The sequence below is a fragment of the Chelmon rostratus genome, chromosome 24 (assembly GCF_017976325.1).
Source record: "Chelmon rostratus isolate fCheRos1 chromosome 24, fCheRos1.pri, whole genome shotgun sequence".
NCBI lineage: Eukaryota > Metazoa > Chordata > Actinopteri > Chaetodontiformes > Chaetodontidae > Chelmon > Chelmon rostratus.
In genome coordinates, this window is record NC_055681.1 from 14,484,019 (window position 1) to 14,502,888 (window position 18,870).

Here is an 18,870-nt window from a genome sequence, read left to right on the forward strand (position 1 = left end):
CCACAAATACACATCACTGCAACTGCATGGTTACCAAAGTGAGAGGCTTCTAGGACGTGTTAATATCTTTATTGCTCAACAAGAAGACAATATTCCTTGTGGGGGCTGTTAAATATCTAAAAACACCAAATGCTGATTGATCACAGACAGAATGTGAAATGAAATTATCTGATCTTAATTTCCTGAAATTTAGACATTAGATGAACATAATACCAAAATAATCCAAAAACAGTGAAAACATATTCAAAACCCTTTTTAAAATGCAGCTAAGGCTGGTAATGACCATTCATCCACCCTGCCCTCTACCCTCTGTGAATTTTCTGACTCTGTCATACCTCACTTCATTTGCTGCATGGGCTCATAAGTCTCCTAATTCCTCCTGCCACTAGAGGGTGCTGTCACATTAACATAAACAAATGTTTGGGGGCATTTGCTGTCATTTCTCTTTGGAAGACAGCCTCTGAATACTTCAAGCAACTAATAGAGGGCCAAAGAGAAAGAGTGCTCACTGTCTTATGTGTGAGTTTATGCAATGACAGAAACATCACAAGGAAGGAGTGCTGTGGAAAACACTGGGTACTTACCTTTGCACACTGTTTATGATTATGACACCAGCCCAAGGAGCCATTATTCTGAATAAGAGTGTAAGAGGGAGACAAAGAGAGATGCATGAATTAGTAAGTCGGTCTAACTGAAATAAGTGCACAGGAATACATTTCAATGCCCTAATTATAGGTTACAGTGCTGTCACAACTCAGGGGCAGCCAGTACAATTACAGTTTGTCAAGAGAACATCATAGAGCACCTGAGTTCACACTTGTTATAGCACAAGCTTTACTTTTCTGTATAAAGACGAATTGCTGTTTTTCCTCAAGTCTGTGGGACTTGATGTCCTTCACGGATTGCTGTGAGCCTGAGGCTGCTGGCTGAAAAATAATGAGTGCAGAATCGCTTGTCGAGTCACATCAGGCAGTGCTACAATAGATTTACTCTTTCAATGTGACTTGAAAGGAAATCTGATATCAGCACTCCTGTTTTTTGATTCGTTTGATGTGTTATGGTGTTAAATATACACTGCAAATTTCTCTTTGGAGATGAATAAAGTATCTATCTATCTATCTATACACACAACAGTGTATCCCTAACCTCAACAGCAGAGTATAAATCTATGAAAAATATTTTGTCTTTCTGTTTGTTTTTTTCTTAAAAAACTCTCATTAGCTCTCTCTAATGAGCATTTGGGGCAGTGGGACAGTATATGTGGGATTGAATCACAATAAACTGGAGTGTGTGTACATTCATAGCAATGACGGAGCATGTCACCCAGTGCAACAGTGTGGTTTGTTAATGTGTTTTCAAAAGTTTCTGCAAAAATGGAGCTGAGAGAGAGAAAATAAATGAAAACACTGCAAAACCCTACATTATGTTCACTGACAACATTTTAAAAATAATTTCTTTTTGCATGGCAACTCCAGTATTAAGGTTAGAGTTGAACAACATTAACTGATTTGTTTTTTTTTTCTTGTCATATATATATGTAGGACAGAGCATTTGTTCTTTTTTTGAATATTTTGTATATTCTTTTTCATTTTACAATGAGTGAAACTATTTCTAAGAACCATTATCAGAACATTTTGGGATTATAGACAGTTGTGAGTGCTGGTGGTTGTCTGACACAGTTTGCACGTGGCCTTTCAAACATTGACATTTGCTCTGTCGATAAATAAATAGAGCGTTATTGATGGAGAGCTGCGTAAAATAGTCTCCTCTGGGGTTGGGTGTTCGTAAAGTGAAGGCTGCTCTTCTCTCTGAACCTCCTCAGGACTAACTGAGCCACACTGTAAATCATTACACTATGCTTCAGTAGAGCCGCTCAGACAATTTAGTGTCTAACCAGGGAGCTGTAGTAGCTGCAGTAGTAATAATGTCGGGAAGCGGCTGCTTGGATGCCAATTGGTATGGGCTAACATTCTTTATGTTTATTACTGTTCTGAACAATCACATGCAAAAGGTGGCATGAAAAAAACAATAGTCATTGGGAGGGTGGCGCATAATAACAGTACATAAGAGCATTATATGCTGCACACTTTCAAGATAGAGAGAAGTTCAAACTCCACCCACTTTCTCGCCTCGAGACACCCGGCCAACCACTGAGTGAAGTGGGTGTAAATGCCTGATCAGAAACTTAGAAGAAATCAGAAATTTGAAAAAAAGAATATAATGATGCAATTTTTGCACAATTTGTCATATATATTCAGAGATTATTTTAAAACTTCACAAAACGTTGTTTTTGTAGCTCAGTAACCTCCCACTTTATATAAAGGTGAAAGTGGGAAAATGTAGCTCAGTTTGTGGGAAAAAACAAAGTAGTTATTAATCTTTTATATGGCATTAATGAGAATTATTAAGAAAGCACTTTAATTATTTGTCCAGAGATTTAATTCATAGTTCAATAACACTATTCTCTTGGTGATCAGACAAGAGTGTCTAACACACTAAGTTTGGGACAAAGCAACTTGAATTCTGGTAAAACAAAGAAAAAGAAATGAGCCTACGAGAAGGGGCTGAATGTAGGTTACAGAAGACAAGGCATCTCACAGCAAGCAGATAACATCTTCATAAACCCTTATTGGATGGGTTCAGAGCTCAGTACTAATTTTGTTGTAGCAAAGTTGTGGTTTGAAGGGAGAAGCAGGTTCTATGCAGCTCAGGATGCAGCTGAGTTCCAAGTGGGGCCATTCTCAACCAGGCACTCGGCATATAAAGACCATTTCAACTATCTTGGGATGTGTCAATAGAGAATTTAAAAATGGCAAAACAAGGTTTTCTTAATGGTCCCTGCTGTCCTTGGCAGAATAAATTCAATTAAAATGACATCGCTCTGAAGTTTCCATATCTTTTCCAGCATCTCCCTATTGTCATCTCCAAAACCATTTTAAGGCTTTACTCTTTCATTATATCTTCTCATTGGAATGGTGAACCTCCTCAGTTATGGAAAATATTTCTTCAAAGACCCAAGCAGGGTCAGGATGTATCAGGGAATAACTAGAGCCCTAGCCAAAAGACCAGGCAGGTACAACAGAGATGCTGACCTCCTCTCAAGGAACTTCCCTGATAATGACAACACTACAGACCAAAGACTAGTGTAAAGTCCATCTGTCAACATGTCTGCATCTCAAGGCAGTCCTTCAGACGTTTCACTTTCTGTATCATTTGGGAGCTTCTCCTGTTTGCATTCCAGGCATCTACAACTTCCTAGTTCACGTGCAGTTAAAGTCTTTGGAGCACATATCAAAAAACAGAACATGCATGTGCCTTGTTCTTGTCTGTGTTGATTTCCTTTCAACGGGACACAACTCTAAAAGCACGGACAAATCAGAACCAGAAGGCTCAGACTGTGACAAAGATCTTGGTTGACAGGAACTTTGTACATTATGGCCTGCCCGTCAGGATCTATTCAACACTTCAAGAATTGCCTGATGATGATGGGAGTCTGGAAGTCGGAGACTCCTTATTATCCGCAGGGAGACAGCCATTCGCAACATTTGCTGAAGTGGAGTGGAGATTTGCAGAGTCAGCTGGCCTCTGAAACAGCCAACAAGACACACCAAAAAAATTCGACAGCATGTGACAAAAGAATTGGATTCAAGTCTCTGGAAATTGGTGACAGAGTTTTGCTCAAGAAGAAAGGGGAAGGAAGTCAAGCACAGTTCTACTCCATTTGTTGCAGTGGGAAGGATGCCCAGTCTGCCTGCTTATGAGGTCAGACCTAAAGGTGGAAGAGGAGGCATTAAAACCATTCATAGAGACCATACCCTGGTGAGAACAACTTGGTCAAGAGATGGTCAAGGATAGAGCTGGATTTTGAATGAGCCACAAGACCAAAGACCAGAGCTGCCACTTCCACAACTTTGTTGGACCAAAGAAATAACTTATAGCAGCAATAGAGACATATTGTTCATGTGGACAGATAATCTATAACAGCATAAGGAAAGACAAGTGGACATGTACATTGACCTTATCCCATCAGTCAATGGGTCTGAGAGATGATCCCAGTCATGGCCTGACCCGGACGCCTCCCAACCCATCCCACCCGTGTCCATGAGGTCAATGTGAGGGCATGTCACACTTCAGCAGCCAATGATTTCAGATCAATGCTGATCAAACTACCACTCACTCACTTCTCCTCAATGCTGGTGCGTTAGAATGGAGACTGGTGCAGTTTTGAGGACTTGGAGCTAAAGCCAGGAGATACTTTGGTGGAGATAAAAACAACATATTATCAAGAGAGCATTAAGGAGTGGTGATTTAGATTGATTTCTCCTTTTTATGTGGACTGGACAATTATTCTGTGCAGTTATCATTGGTCTAAGTGACCAAGGAATGCTGTCCGCATCACTCCAAAGCCTGGAGCAAAAAGGGGACTCGCTGCATTATCAATGTGTGTGTGTGTGTGTGTGTGTGTGTGTGTGTGTGTGTGTGAAACTGACCAATGAGGGATCTGTATGAATGACAGTAACCCTAATGTCTGCTCTGGTCCCTTTACCTGAACAGCATTGTTGAGGTTTACTTGAACAGCCTTGGTCAGGTAAAGTGGGACAACATCTTATGCTTTATTTATGCTATAGGACTATAATACAATTAACTCTTATCAGCATTCCTATAAGTCACCCCATACACCTGATACCTGCCACAATCTCCCCACCCTTGCACATAGCACTGCAGTCTAAGAGACCATGCTTCACAATGAAAATAAAAAATAGCTACTGCCACAACATTTAGCGTGAATTAGCTGGAATTAATTTTCTTTTTCTAGTTAGCTACTCCCATGAGTGATTATAAAGTCTATATGATTGAAAGGAATTTAATATTACTTACTTTAATATTACTATTACTATAACATGATTAACATGCTGACAGGACTGAAATTAAATGTTGATTGACATAAATAACATCATCAGTTAGTTGTACGTTAGTTGCATGTTATTATTGCGTATTATGTGTAAATTGATTTACTAAGTGAAGTGTGTCGTGAAGTCAGTCGAATGATTACTGATGGCACGCCTGCTCGACATCGATGTGGAATATGGAGATGTTATCCACTACAACGACACCGCAGTGCTTTTTCTCTCTCAGAAAGGAAATTTGGCTATTTTGGCTGAAGAGGGACAACTGACGTAAGAACTGTCAGATCCTGTCCTGCTGGCAGATTTGGCTTTTCTGGTTGACACAGCAAAGAATTTGAATGTGCTATGTATGAGCCTGCAAGGGCAAGAGACAGTGCTACATAAACACATCAAGGACTTTGGAACAAAGCTCCGACTTTTCCAAAAACACTTGTCACAGATGGAGCCCTGCACCTCACACTTCCCTATGATGCGTTGAGGTCATGGACGGTTTTCCATGAGTCAATATTGCGGTGCCAAGGATGAGAAACGCTGCTTTAGGGATTTTGCTGGGATTGAAATAGACATGCTTTTCTCCTTTTCCCCTCAAGATTTTAAAATATTTACACACAAATACGCAAGAGTATTCACCCTGTAGCAAATATTAAGATATTTTCACATCTGTAACATGTATATTTTTATATTTTGCACCCTAAATGAGATTGGTACAATGCATTGGATTAATATTTGACTTTACTAAGGCCCAAAAGTGCAACATATACAGGCATTTTTAGATTACTGGATCTGGTCTCCTTTATTTGGACACCAAATAAAAGTAAATACGGGTCGTAACAATCTACTTATAAAGTCGACCTGTTCTTTATCACTTTAATGGCTCTGACATAAATTTAAAGTACCATAAATTTTGCGGAATAAACTTAAAATCGCTATGGCTGAGCAGCTTAGTTGTGAAGTTACTTTATTAGAAGAAGGGCAGTTCAAGCACGTGCGTCCTCACCTGCAGCGGAGTGGGGAGCGACGCTGCCGTGTGCAGACTGAGGCACCGCGACGCGCACCTCGCCCTGGAAACACTTTCCGACCAGGTCTCATCATCATCAGCGTTATCGTGGTGCTTTCTGGCGCAGACACCGCAGCTGAGGAGGAAAATAGTCCAGAGAGATAGGCTCGTCATGTTTGCGGCCAACATCTTCTTCCTCGCGTCCAGGAGTGGGGCTGTGAAGCAGGAGGATGCGGTGGAGAGTGATCTGATGGAAGTCAAGTTTAACTATGATTATATAGCAAAGGGAGGAGCTTTAACATGAGTCAGGATGCTTACAGGCTTCGGCTTTAACCCTCGTATTGTCTTCCCATCTACTATATGATATGCAAACACTTGAAAACGGGTCAAAATTGACCCGAAGACCAGTGGCGTTGTTAGGCCTATTTTAGTCCCACTGGTATGCTTCTGGTAGTCTCTGTTGATTTAGAAGAGTCTGTCTTAGTCTACCCTATTAACCCTATTAACCCTATTGTTTGTTTCAGTGTTAATTAATTTGTGCTCCTAGTCCAAAATGGTAATATAGCATACTGCATATATTATCACCTAATCTATTAGATCTTTTTTCAACTCAAGTTCTTGTGAACATTACAATGTTTTGTTTGCAATGTGTAATTTGTTTTATGGACTGTTTTATGGATTTTTTGCTATAACAAAAACTCAGATGAAACATATTTTGCTGTTTATTACAGACTTGTTCAACAAGGACCCTTGTTTTGAAACCATTCCAAATGTTTGAATAGTGGCACAAAATAAAATCAGTTGTGGTCTCAGTCAAAACAGGTAGGAATTTATTAGTAAAGAAAGAACATTAAGAAAGGTCAACAATTACACATGGAAATGTCACCATATTGCAAAATTAATGTCTGACCACACTCCAGATTTCTCCTGAATATCCAGAGCCTGTTTTCTCTCCACAGGCTGAACAGACCCATAAGAGACAAGAGGAAATATTGTGCAAGAAGTGACCAATGAAGTATGTACCATGCATGTATGGAAAATACGCAAAAAAAGAGAAAAAAAAAAATATATATATATATACACACACACACACACAAGTTCCAATATTTCCTCACACATGACCACCAAAGCTCTACACTTACTCACTGATTACATGATTCAGCTATAATCACTGATACAGACTGTGGGATGTGAAATCTTAAAAAGGCAGTGAATTGAAGTTAGATTGTTTTTTCCCATATAGTATTTCCCCGAGTCAACACTGAACGTCTGTGCTTCAATATGACCAAAGATATGTTGTGTGACCATTTTTGAAAACAATGTGTTCTGCTCATTTTTTCCTTTGTGTGTCCAAACTCTAGTAAAAAGTTCCACTAGGAATGTGCAGGAACCCAGAATGGAAGTACAACCCATCATCACAAGAACAGTCAGGGGTGGTGACAACTACAGTATACACTGAGAATCATATGAGTGTATTTGAAATCACGCTGCCACTGTAGCTGTTATGTCGTCTTTCCAGTGGTTGTGCAGTAAGCCAACATGTTGTAGCACAAGGGGAAAACCTTCTCACACTGTTCTGCTGTTCTGTTAATGCAGAGGAAACATTTATGTTGGTGAATTGGTTATTTTAAACACACAGGTGGAAGTCTTTCCCATAGAGTGAGAGTGTTTTCTCCTAACTGCAACCAATTTCAGGAGGACACAGGCAATATATTTTCCAGGGAATCCCAGCTGTAAAGTTCATTGGTAGCTGCAAAACAAGAGCATTTTTATGGATTCCTCTATTAAAGAAACCACAAGCATATCTCTTATAAGCAGGCAGGGCACTGCTGCTTTCCTTGCCTAGGGGAAGGAGAAAACATGACGTGTCGGAAACTCTGAAGAGATCCTCCTCGGTTTGGCGGTTCTCTCGTGCCAGGCGCGAGGGGCCCCACTTGTGCTGCCGGAGCATCCTGCAGTGTTAACGAGATAGCTTCTTCCAGTCACGTAGCATTTACAAACACACACTCACACTCTCTTAGCTCTCTTAACTGTGTCTTCAGGCTAATGAGCCTTTGCAGCTGAGAGATTTTACCTCTAATTCAGATAGAGTCAGGTTCATTACACATCTATATGTACAACTTCATAGACTAGAAGGCAACGAGGTGTTCTCAGAAGCCAACTGAATTTCATGTGTGTGACCCAACTGACTGAATCCCTCTCAGTATACCCACTTTAGAAATTAACATACAGCTCACAACCAAATCTCTGAACTGCTTTCTGTTTTGCATCTACTAGGGGTATTCCTAGAATATGGTGTTAGTGAAGTGAGTGTCTCCAGATCTGTGTGGAGCTGATGCTGTGGTGGTCCACAAATAATAGGATGGAGAAAATCCCTGCAAGCTCCCTGCTGAGGGCTTGGCTTAAAAACAACAGACTAGGAGAGTGTAATTGACTCATTGTGTTTCAGTTGTGTATGGCAGTGTGCTGGTGCTAATATTGGCGTTTTACAAAATGTGAAATACAGTTAGTTAGTTAACATGAGGCTTTATTTTATAAAGGCTCACCACCGTCGATTAGATAGATCTGTGTGGATAGAGTCCTAGAAAAAGCAGCCAATCAGAGATGCCCCCAGGGAGCCATCGACACTGGTGGCGGTGGAGGGGCAAATGGGTGTAATTCCATGTGGCAGTGTTGAATATTGGCAGATGCCAGATGCCCCCTTTATGCCAGGATAGGAAAGTGTAGGCTGACAGCTGTCTTTCTGAATGTGTAATAAAGGCTTCATTAAGGCTGGGGCTCCTTCCTGTGCACAGTAACTAATATACGTGTAGAAACATTACAAATGCAGACTCACTGAATGGTTTAATGAGTATGAAAATGATGTGAATCATATGCTATGACCTCCACAGTGACCAGGTCTCAACCCAGCTGGACACGGGTGGGAGAATGGAAAGCAGAATTCTCTTCATCACTATCACTAAACACCAATTACTCTTTTAGAAGAATGCTGTTCATCCCTCCTGCTCTGGAAACTTATGGTGAACTAACACCTTACTAACACATTGGAGCTGAATTAAGACAAAAACTGTGATCGGTCGGTCTGGGCTGCTCATGTTTTCTCCTTTAAGTTTTGGAGATTGTTGATAGTGAAGACAACATGAAGCAGGTTTCAAAACGATGGAGAAAAACTAAATCAAAAGTCTCCTTTACAAGAGAGACCATGCCATGGAAGTCGCTGCACCCAATGAGAACATATTAAAATGCAAAATATACAACATGATATTCAAAAAATCAGAAGACACACTCTCAAACACACACCTCCGTCACCACATTCTGTTTGATACTTTATCAATAGATATAGAGAAGCAGAGTACACTGAATAAAGACTCTTTGCAGTAGAATAATCAATCCCTGGCAGAAAGGAAGCTTCCACCAGAATTGAAAGTAAAACCAGAGCTTCCAAATTAGAGGGCACTGTTACAATGGATTTACCATTGAACGTGACAATGCAAAATCATTAAGCAACTGTAAATGAGCTTTTTTAGAAGAACATTAACTTATAATATATCATATAATATGATATAAATATACTATCATTCATATACCATATACATACTGTATTATCATATACTAGTTTTACTATTAATTATATTCAGATTGTTATCATAGCAGCTATTATTATTAATGTCATTACTGTGTAATGGCATCTGTGGCCTAGAGGTTGGAGGATCAATAAAGTGAATAAAATAACTGTAACTGTACTCTTGTACAGTAACTATAAATAAAATCCTGTACGAAGCTCTTCCAATTGCAAGCATGCAATACATTTACAGGTGTCAGAAAATTCACAATGTGGGTACATGTTATCTGACAGAACAGATCTAATACACAAGAATAAACCAAATATGCTATGATAAAAAAAAATACACACAACAAAACAGAAAATTTCAAGAAAATTATGTTACTAAAACATAAGGCCTACCAAATTCATCCAAAGTTGCAATAGAAAAGAGTTGAGTAGTGTTAAAAAAAAAATCAAAACTCATAATAACCACAATATACAAAGATCACTAATCTATTTTAAAGGTTTAATGATAAGGGACATCAAACATTGCCAGATATCAGAACTGTCAACTTGTTACATTCCTGTCTTCTGTCTGACAATGCCTCAATTCTAAGCAATTTCCATGGTGGAGGGGATTTGATTTTCCCTAACCAGTCACAAGAGGCTATAGTATCTTGGACGCACTGGACCAGTGAAAGATCCAGCTGGTGGGTGACACATTGCAAGTTGGCCGATACTTGGGTTTTGACTAGCTGAGTCACAGACTTTCTCATATTACAGCTAAGCACTATAGTAAAATGTGTTTCTGAAAAGATTAGGAAAGAAATAGGCATCTCAATTCATATTTTATCACCACCGCCTAGTTTGACAGTCTCCTCAACAGCTTGACAGATGGTGTTGGTCCAGCCCATGACACTGATTGGATAATTGTAGTGGGGTTTCTTCTGCTTTTTCAGACGTGAAACCTGCATTTCATGTTGCAGTGCATGTTGAATCAGTAAACTGAACCAGGTGGAGTGGGCAGATTCAAAGGTCTGTACTCAGGCAACATCAAATAGGCTTTCAGAGTGAGTCACCATATCGATAGGATTGATTTTAAAAGACTATTGTTATGTTATTCAGATCGAAGAAGCTTGTAACTGATGACAATAACAGTAAAATAATTATTTTTCTCATCTAACTATGAGAGAAGTCTGTGTTTACAATGCTTGGCCCAAGTGTCTGTAGCTTATATATTCATAGTGACTTTTCAAGGTTGAAATAATGCCATGAAATTTCAGAATTCAAAATTTCCTGTCTGCCATTGTACATTGTCAACAGCAGGAGAATGGCCATGGGCATTTTGCTGTATAGTTCTTTTATATCAATTACATCCTTCCGTTAGGGTGTAGGAGGATATGGATCATTAACTGAAAACCAGGAACATGACGGCATCTTTGAAAAAGTCTGGTATATCAACAAAAATGAGCAGTTAATCAGACAGGTTAATGAAGAGAGAACACAGGTAAATGATAAATAAGGAATTATCTGCAACATTTTTTAGTTTTGATTTAGAAAATCTGGATGAACTGTTGGTTTGTTTACAACCTGTCTGAACATCAGACTTCATTGTTGCAACGTCACAATGCTCCCAGTTCTCAGTAATTAGCTTGAGTGAGTGAGTACAATTTAATGCAACTGACAAAAATGATGGACAAAGTTAGAAAAAATACGGCCAGATGTTATAAATATTCCTTTAATGACGTATGAATATCAGATGGGAGTCTCTGCCTAAAAAACCCACAGGAATCCAACTCTTTTGTGGATTTCCCATCACGTGTTTTCCATTCCATTGTCTTTCTCTCTGCATGTGCTGGTGGAATCCCAGTTTTATTGCGGGGCTCCGCACAGACAGCTGAATGGTATTTCCACAGTGCTTCCAGGCACTTGTTACTGAAGGGAAGCCCAATTAATGGGGCACACGTCATGAAGGAGGAGGTTAGTCATTTCCTTGTGATTCTGATTGTGTTTAACCTGTTTTTATATTTATCTGACTCACTGGGTGTTAAACTACATTTGACCTTGTTTCTAATTCATTTCCGTAGAGTCCAGCTGAGTCTCTTGATGGTTTTAAGATGCACCTTAAGACCAACTTTTATCCTCTGGCTTGTAGTTGTGTTTTCATCTTCATCTGATGCCTCGTTTTGAAAACTATATTTAAACTTGTTTGTTTTAATCTTTTTTTTTCACATCTTTGTCATTGACCAATATGACCTTATGCGTATTTGTACCTACACATAAATGTCTTTCTTTGTGAAACTCTGGTTCAAAATCTATGAGCTTTTTAATGTGTCCTACAAATTAATAAAAGGTAACTTTTTCTGAATCTGTGGTTTCTACTCAGTCCTGATCTCTCTCTACCTCTGACCTGCTCTGTATGAAAAGGGTCCTGAGACAACGGCTCTTGTGATTTGGCACTATATAAATAAAACTGAATTGTAACTGAATCGATGGAAGTTTTTTTTGTACAATGTACAATCCAAGATTATATGGTAAGATATGGTTATACATGATGTACAAATAGCTTCGAGTGATTATTTAAAGGTCTAGTGTGTTGAGATTCTCTCAACAGAATCATGTTTTTGACACCTCAGAATTCGCTCTTCATATCTACAGAAGGAGAGGGTCCTCTTCCACAAAATCATGTTGCATCATCATGTTTCTGCAGACAAAACAAACACTGACGATAAAGAGACTTCTAAGCAGCATTTTTCACAGCCACAATAGGGGATCAGTTGGTTGCAATCTACAACCTTACCACTAGATGTCGCACTAGACCCTAGATGAAGTTACAGGTGCGTTGTTCAAGGTTTCTTGTTAGAAATAAGTTGATTTGGTCCTACAACGGTTTACTTCTCCCTTAAATGTCAGCAGTGTAGTGGATAAGATCTTTATTCTGTCCCTTAAGATTACCCCCAACACCCAATACTTGCATTTCAATCATTTCTTAAGGCATGTAGCTGCACTGTAGGTCTCAACTGTAGATGGGTAGAATGACAGAACCACATCCAGTCTCGACCACCACCAACTCTGTCTTTTAAAATGAACATTTATACTACTATTTAATTACTGATTATCACCATCAAATACACTGACAAAGGATTATGCCACAAAGATAACTTTTTTTATCAACATAATTAGGAAATGTTCTTAATGAACATTTGCAAAATGTTCAAATTATCTGCAAAACATTCACGGACAACATCTATTTTCCTCAAGTATCCACTTCTGACAACTAAAGCATGATCAACATTTTTATGTTTATCTTTTAGTAACTCAACACACAGTAAAACAAAAGAAATATACTCCGACTTGCCAGTATATTAGGTACACCTAAATTAAAGTAGTGCAGTAAAATTCAACAATCCTGAGAGGAATCCTACTGTCATGAAGGTTACATGTTTATTTCTTATTGACAATGTTTTAGAGAACTTCATGATGAGGATGTAGTTTGTGGTTCTGTTGAAAACAACATTATGCTGAGAGGTCTATTATTCAGCCTACGCTCAGTGATATAAACAGAGTGGCTGAGGCAGGATACATATCTCAATCCAATCCAGAATTCGTGGCTGGACATGAAAAAGGCTTTTCGGTCATAATCTCCATCTAACCTGACAGAGCTGGTTTGCAAAGAAAAACTGCAGTGCCCAGATGTGCAAAGCTGATAAACACCTATCCCCCTGACTCAAGGCTGGAACAGCCGCCAAAGGAGCATGTACTATATACCATCTGCAGACTTTGTAATTTACATTTCCTATTAATTTAGTTGATTTTGTAGAGATCGGTTTTCGCTTTGAAAAGTAAAGGGCCTTTTTGTGTTGATTAGTGTCCAAAAAGTCTTATGAAATCTACTTTAATTCAATACGGTAGACACATGATTGAGGTTGAATATTACAGTATTTAAAGGTACTGTATATATTTACACATCTACAGTTTTCAGCACAGTGTTTTCTTTAGTGCTGGTAGAAGCAACAAAACTCCTGCCAGAGTGAGCCAGTTGAACATTGTTTAAATACACTGTGGGACTCTTTCATTGATTTTCTTGAACTTTTTCTCACATTAGCTCTGGCTGGCACTGAATCTGCTTTACAGACTGATTAATGTACAGTCTTTGTGTCCGAAATTACTCTCACAAGTTACAAGCCAAGCCATCAGTTCATAAGGCATGCAAGCTGAGTGCTGCTGCAGAGGAGAACACATCTGTAGCGGCAGGGATGTATTTCTCACCTGCCATTAGGTGTGTATGTGTGTGTGTGTGTGTGTCACTGGGGTGAGTGATTGCCTGATGAATATCACCTGCACCTGCCTGTGAATTTGTTTGCTTGGTACTGGGAGAGAGGAGGCAGGGGCTGGTATTTCTGTTGACCGCCAAGTTTACTATCATGTAGTCCAGTAATGTAAGTCCATCTGCAAAGATTCTGTGTTGAAGGTAACCTGGATTTAAAGGGTCAAATAAACAAGTCAAAATGCAGCAACTATTTTGAATGTCCCTCCTTGACAGATCCCTGTGTTCCCCTCTCTGTGACTAATTTGTTTTTGATAGTCACGCAACAACATCTATCTCTATTTCTGCTGATCTTTGCCTGTGACTGAAAATGCATTGAATTTGCATATGTTCTGCTCAGTAGATAATCCATGATTAAACTGTGGCTGAAATAACTTGTCTTTAATAGATGATAAGCCTCACCACAAGTCATTCAAAGCCACCATTTAAGGAAGAATTACATCAAAGCTCAAATGTCAAAATGTCAGTCAATTTCATTATTTGTCTTTCAATAACACTTTTTAAAAAACACTAATGTGCAGCTGTGAGCAGAGTGAATGCTCATTGTCCTGCACAGTGCTCTACTGCCATCTAGTGTCTTTAAACAGTACTAATCCTAACTGGTTTAAATTTGACCTCACTCAAATGATGCAATGTGATTATAGCTGCATTCCAATGTCATTTAATTCCATTTCACAACATCAAAAAGACTTTTTTATTTGCATGGCAGCAGTGTAATAGCAATATGAAGCAAACAGAGTACAGTTTGAACAGCAGAAATCTTTGATCAGAGATCTTTCGGTCCCAGGCTGAAGTGAAGAGGCTCAGTTGCAGAGGTCGGTGTTGCAACATCTAGCGATCACACCAGGTGTTACGATGTAGCCCTGACACACCGCCATGCTCATGCACTGACGGACAGAGTTCTCTACAACAACAACAAAAAAAAAGTATAATTAAACCTTGTATGTGGACATGTTTAATGAAGAGGTTAACAGTGTCACCATTACCAACACACATTCAAGACTACTGTGGCTTGGATGTCAATCTAATGGTTTGTTTTTACCTCAGTTTTAATCACATTTAGGTCTGGATTAAAAGATGAGGGAGGACAAAATCCACAGTCCAAGTTCTGTGCAAAAATGTGTTTGACATATTTTGCATCTTTTTAATATAAATGTAGGAATTGCATATTGATAAATTAAGAGAGAGGTGAAAAGCTAATTAACAACAGAAAAATGGTAATTATCTATCTGGTGGCGTACTCCAGCCTCCACAGACTTACCCGGCGGGCCTTGGAAAATGATGGCACCACAGGCGTTATCTGATCCTGTACAGGTCTGGGTGGAGGTAGGGGTGCAGAGGTTATCCCCCTTTGAGAGGCAGAAGTTACACTTCAGTGCCTCCCCTGGGATGAACACAGAAACACACACACACACACACACAGAGGAAATAATTCACAGATATATCAAAAGCATTTGCAAACAAAATGAAACATACAGCTGTGGAACATATTGAAGCAAAGAAGGAAGTGAATGAAAATAAATATGAAGAAAAAGAGTTTGTCTGTTCACTGACATTTGCAAGTTCCCAAAACCTTTTACCGATGCAACGTCTCAATCTAGATGATCTTCAGCAGGCAAAGCTTGTTGTCTGAGAGTCCACCGTTTTTGCTTTTGAAAATAAATAACTAATATAGCCACAAGTGGCGATTCTGGGTTCATTCAGAAGAAGGAAGCAGCTCAATTGGCTGTAGTTAAATCTGTGAGTAGCAACGAGCAGATTTCAGGCCTCACAAAGGTGATGAAACTAATTTAAAAGTGTTAAAACAAGGACCACTATCAATCACACAACTGTTTCATCATCATTAAAACTGCAGCATTTCAATAACTACACACTGATATGTCACAGGATGTCTCCAGTGAGTTTAATCAGGATTTTACAAAGGCATCTAGAGTTATAAGCAAATATTTAATAGGCCACGCCCACTAGATTTTGGTTACAGTTTTTCTCAATGGCTTTGGTGCTTTTCTCACATCACTCTTAAAATTTGCACAACAGTTAGTGCATTTCTCAGAACAATTAGTGCAAACTGCAAAACCTCGTGGATAACCTGCAAAAGCACATCACTTGTTAAAAATGGACAGTCCATCCCTCAAAAGCAAGTATTTATGTCAATGAAACTGCCAGTGTCATCAAAATGAGAAGTCTTGACACCATCGTGTATGAACAAGATAGTCAAATAGCTTTGTTATGTTTTCATTATGACAGTATAGTTCATTTTGACTGACGTGACATAAGCAAATGATAATGTTTAAAACAGCAGAGAATTGTATGAAAGCAACTGAAACATGTCCAGAAACATTTGTAATTGCTTCAGAGGAAGGAGAAATTACTACTCTGCTGTGCAAAAATCACTAAATGTTGTGGCGGTTGAACTAATAGTTATGAGAATTTTCATTCTGATCTGAGAAAAACACCTAAGTGACTGAAAAAAACTGTAATACTTGCATCCAGAGCATGCACACCTAAATGAGTGTAGTTCTATCCACTGGGTTTTGTGTTTGTGACGCCCCCTATAGGTCAGACTCAAAATGCTTGGTTGGGCCCATTTTCAGACATGGCCTGAAGATAATTAACAAGATTTATAATGATAGATCTGAGCCCATTCATAAGACAAAAACAATTAACAGTAATAACAATAATAATATGAATAAACTGACAAACAAAATAGGATTCTGCCCCCTGGGGGTTTGAACCCTAAGTGCTGAATTTGTTGGCCCTTTTGTGTTTTCATTTCTATAACACAGTGATGTTAACAGCATTTCACTTTAAGCCAGGTATCTAACTTTGACCACTGAACTGCAGCCACTGAATGTAGGAACCAGTTAACTCAGTCCTTGTTGGTCTAAGTGCTGGGAGTTAGACCAAGTGCTGGAAAATTTCAATTATTTTAAAATCCCAGTGTTGACAGGTATGGCACAAAGGGGCCTGAGCCCTAATATGTAGCGTAATAGAACCCATCTAAATACTGTACATGCATTTAAAAAAACACACAAAGAGGTAAATTGAGAACAGTACAGATATGAAAATTAAGTGTATTAATTAAAAGTAATTTATGAAATCAGGTCAAAATCCAATGAAAACTTTGTGGATTTCTTAGCTAGTAAAGGCCTTTTATATAAACAGAAAGTCACAGCATCACATTGTTGATGTGCAACTTAGCTGCTGTATTGTAGTTTACCTTTGGGATTATTGAGGGATATATGAAAAGAAACACACATACCTTGATACAGGGTCAGCAAGAGAAGGAAGGCACACACAGCAGCTCTCATTTTTCAATCTAAAATTCAAGAATACATAAAAGTAGGAAATGTAGGTTTTGGTTGTGATCTGTTAAATAATCAAAACAAAGACACTGACTAGCTTTCAGAGAGGAGCTCTTTTTACAGTTAATAGCTGTTAGTGACCATGCATGATGTTCATTAGTGGCATTCATTTTTTGTTAACATAGGAAATTAAATTAGGCAGCTACCAGCTAAGAAACTGTTTCCAACAGGAAACAAGTATTTCCACTTTTAGGTTTGGAGAACTCTTTGCTTTTCCTTGATGTTACAGTGTTATGAGTCAGTGTTTAAGTCAGCGTGTATCTGATCCATCAACCAGCACATATTTCAGTGAGAATCTTTTCATTTTTTAAACGGCTCACTGCTCATCCCCCTGGTATTCTCCCACTAAAGTAGTGTAGCAGACTGTTCTTTTTCTGAGGTCGTCAGATACTAACATTTTGTTGAGCCCCTCAACTTCACATACAGATGCACAAGGTTTGCTGTTGCATAGAGACACACAGGGCTTTCAATTTACTCCAATGTAAACCCAACCGCAGCAATATCAGACACTCAGAGTAAGTCGGGTATTTTAAAAAGCGACGTCGGGAGGAGGTCAGGTTGAATGCATGGTTAGGTTGAACCGCACCATACTGCAACTGTTTCACAACATTAACAGTGTGTTAGAAGGCTTTCTGGCAGTTTCATACAGACGCTAAACAGACGAATGATGCAATTTTAGGATGAAGATTTGCTTTAAGGTTTGTGTAAGGTTCGGTTTAGGTTACGTTGAGGGTATAAGTTGGGCAAGGAGTGGTTAGGGTCCGAGTCAGTATCCAGGAAAAGAATACAGGTCAATTTAGTGCCCTCTGAAGTGATGGAAACCCCACTGTGTGTGTGTGTGTGTTGGTACAGAACCTGAATGAACCTAACAAACTGATCCAGGATAAAGTTAGAGCTAATCTGGCTAACTGAAGCCTGGTTTAGTCATATAGTGTAACTGCACAGTCAGAGCTGCCTACAGACCTGCACAGTGTTTGAGTTAGTGTTAACAGCAGAGGCAAAGACCTACAAGGGTTAATCAACCCCTTTGATGGCAGCGTTCTAAGTCTTTAACAGATAAGCATGAAACAACCCTTTCCACAATCATTACAAATGACACATATCAGAAGCTTGAAATAACTGTGCAAACTAATAAGAGAGCATTTATGAAGAACATTACATTAGCAAAACAGCCTTAACATCACAAAGTATGCAGCTGAAGCACTGATCTACCCGTAAAGTACCTTGATGGGTTGTCCTCAGGTGTCCTCAGGTGCTCAGTCTGAAATGTGTGTCTTCCTCTTTCTTTCATATATGGTTGTGCAATCAGCCGCTATCTGTGCTGACAGGCTGTGATTGGTGGAGACATAACTGACTTTCCAGCTGTACAGAGAGTGTTCTCAATAATCGCTGATCACATGGAAAGGGCCTGTTCTATCTGAGAAGTGCTTGTTCATTTAAATTGTTGATTTCAAAACAATCTATTGCAGTGTAAAACAATGCATCATTATGGTCTAATAAAAAAGCACATTTTTAATCAGTTTTGTCTCCAAACATGTCATAGAATCAACGTGTATTCAAAACACATTTTTGCAACGCAAATGAATTTGTTATTCATTTATTTAGCACATTGTTGCACCATTTTTTAAATATATGTTTAATTTTATAAATGTAGCTATACGCTTCAAAAGTTCAGTTTAAATGAGATTTTTTCAATCTATTCTTAATTATTGTATTTAATGCTTTTTACA

General features: G+C 38.9%; 1 protein-coding gene across 1 annotated transcript in view; it reads right to left on the bottom strand.

The window, feature by feature from the left end:
• LOC121627410 (anosmin-1-like) overlaps positions 1-6,093 on the bottom strand; it is a 35,684-nt gene extending 29,591 nt beyond the window's left edge. Inside the window, exons 1-2 of the mRNA XM_041966308.1 lie at positions 5,905-6,093; positions 585-632 (exon numbers count right to left, since the gene is read on the bottom strand). Coding sequence (XP_041822242.1) covers positions 585-632; positions 5,905-6,093 — 237 coding nt within the window. The remainder of the gene's footprint in view (positions 1-584; positions 633-5,904) is intronic.
• Positions 6,094-18,870: the final 12,777 nt, after the last annotated feature.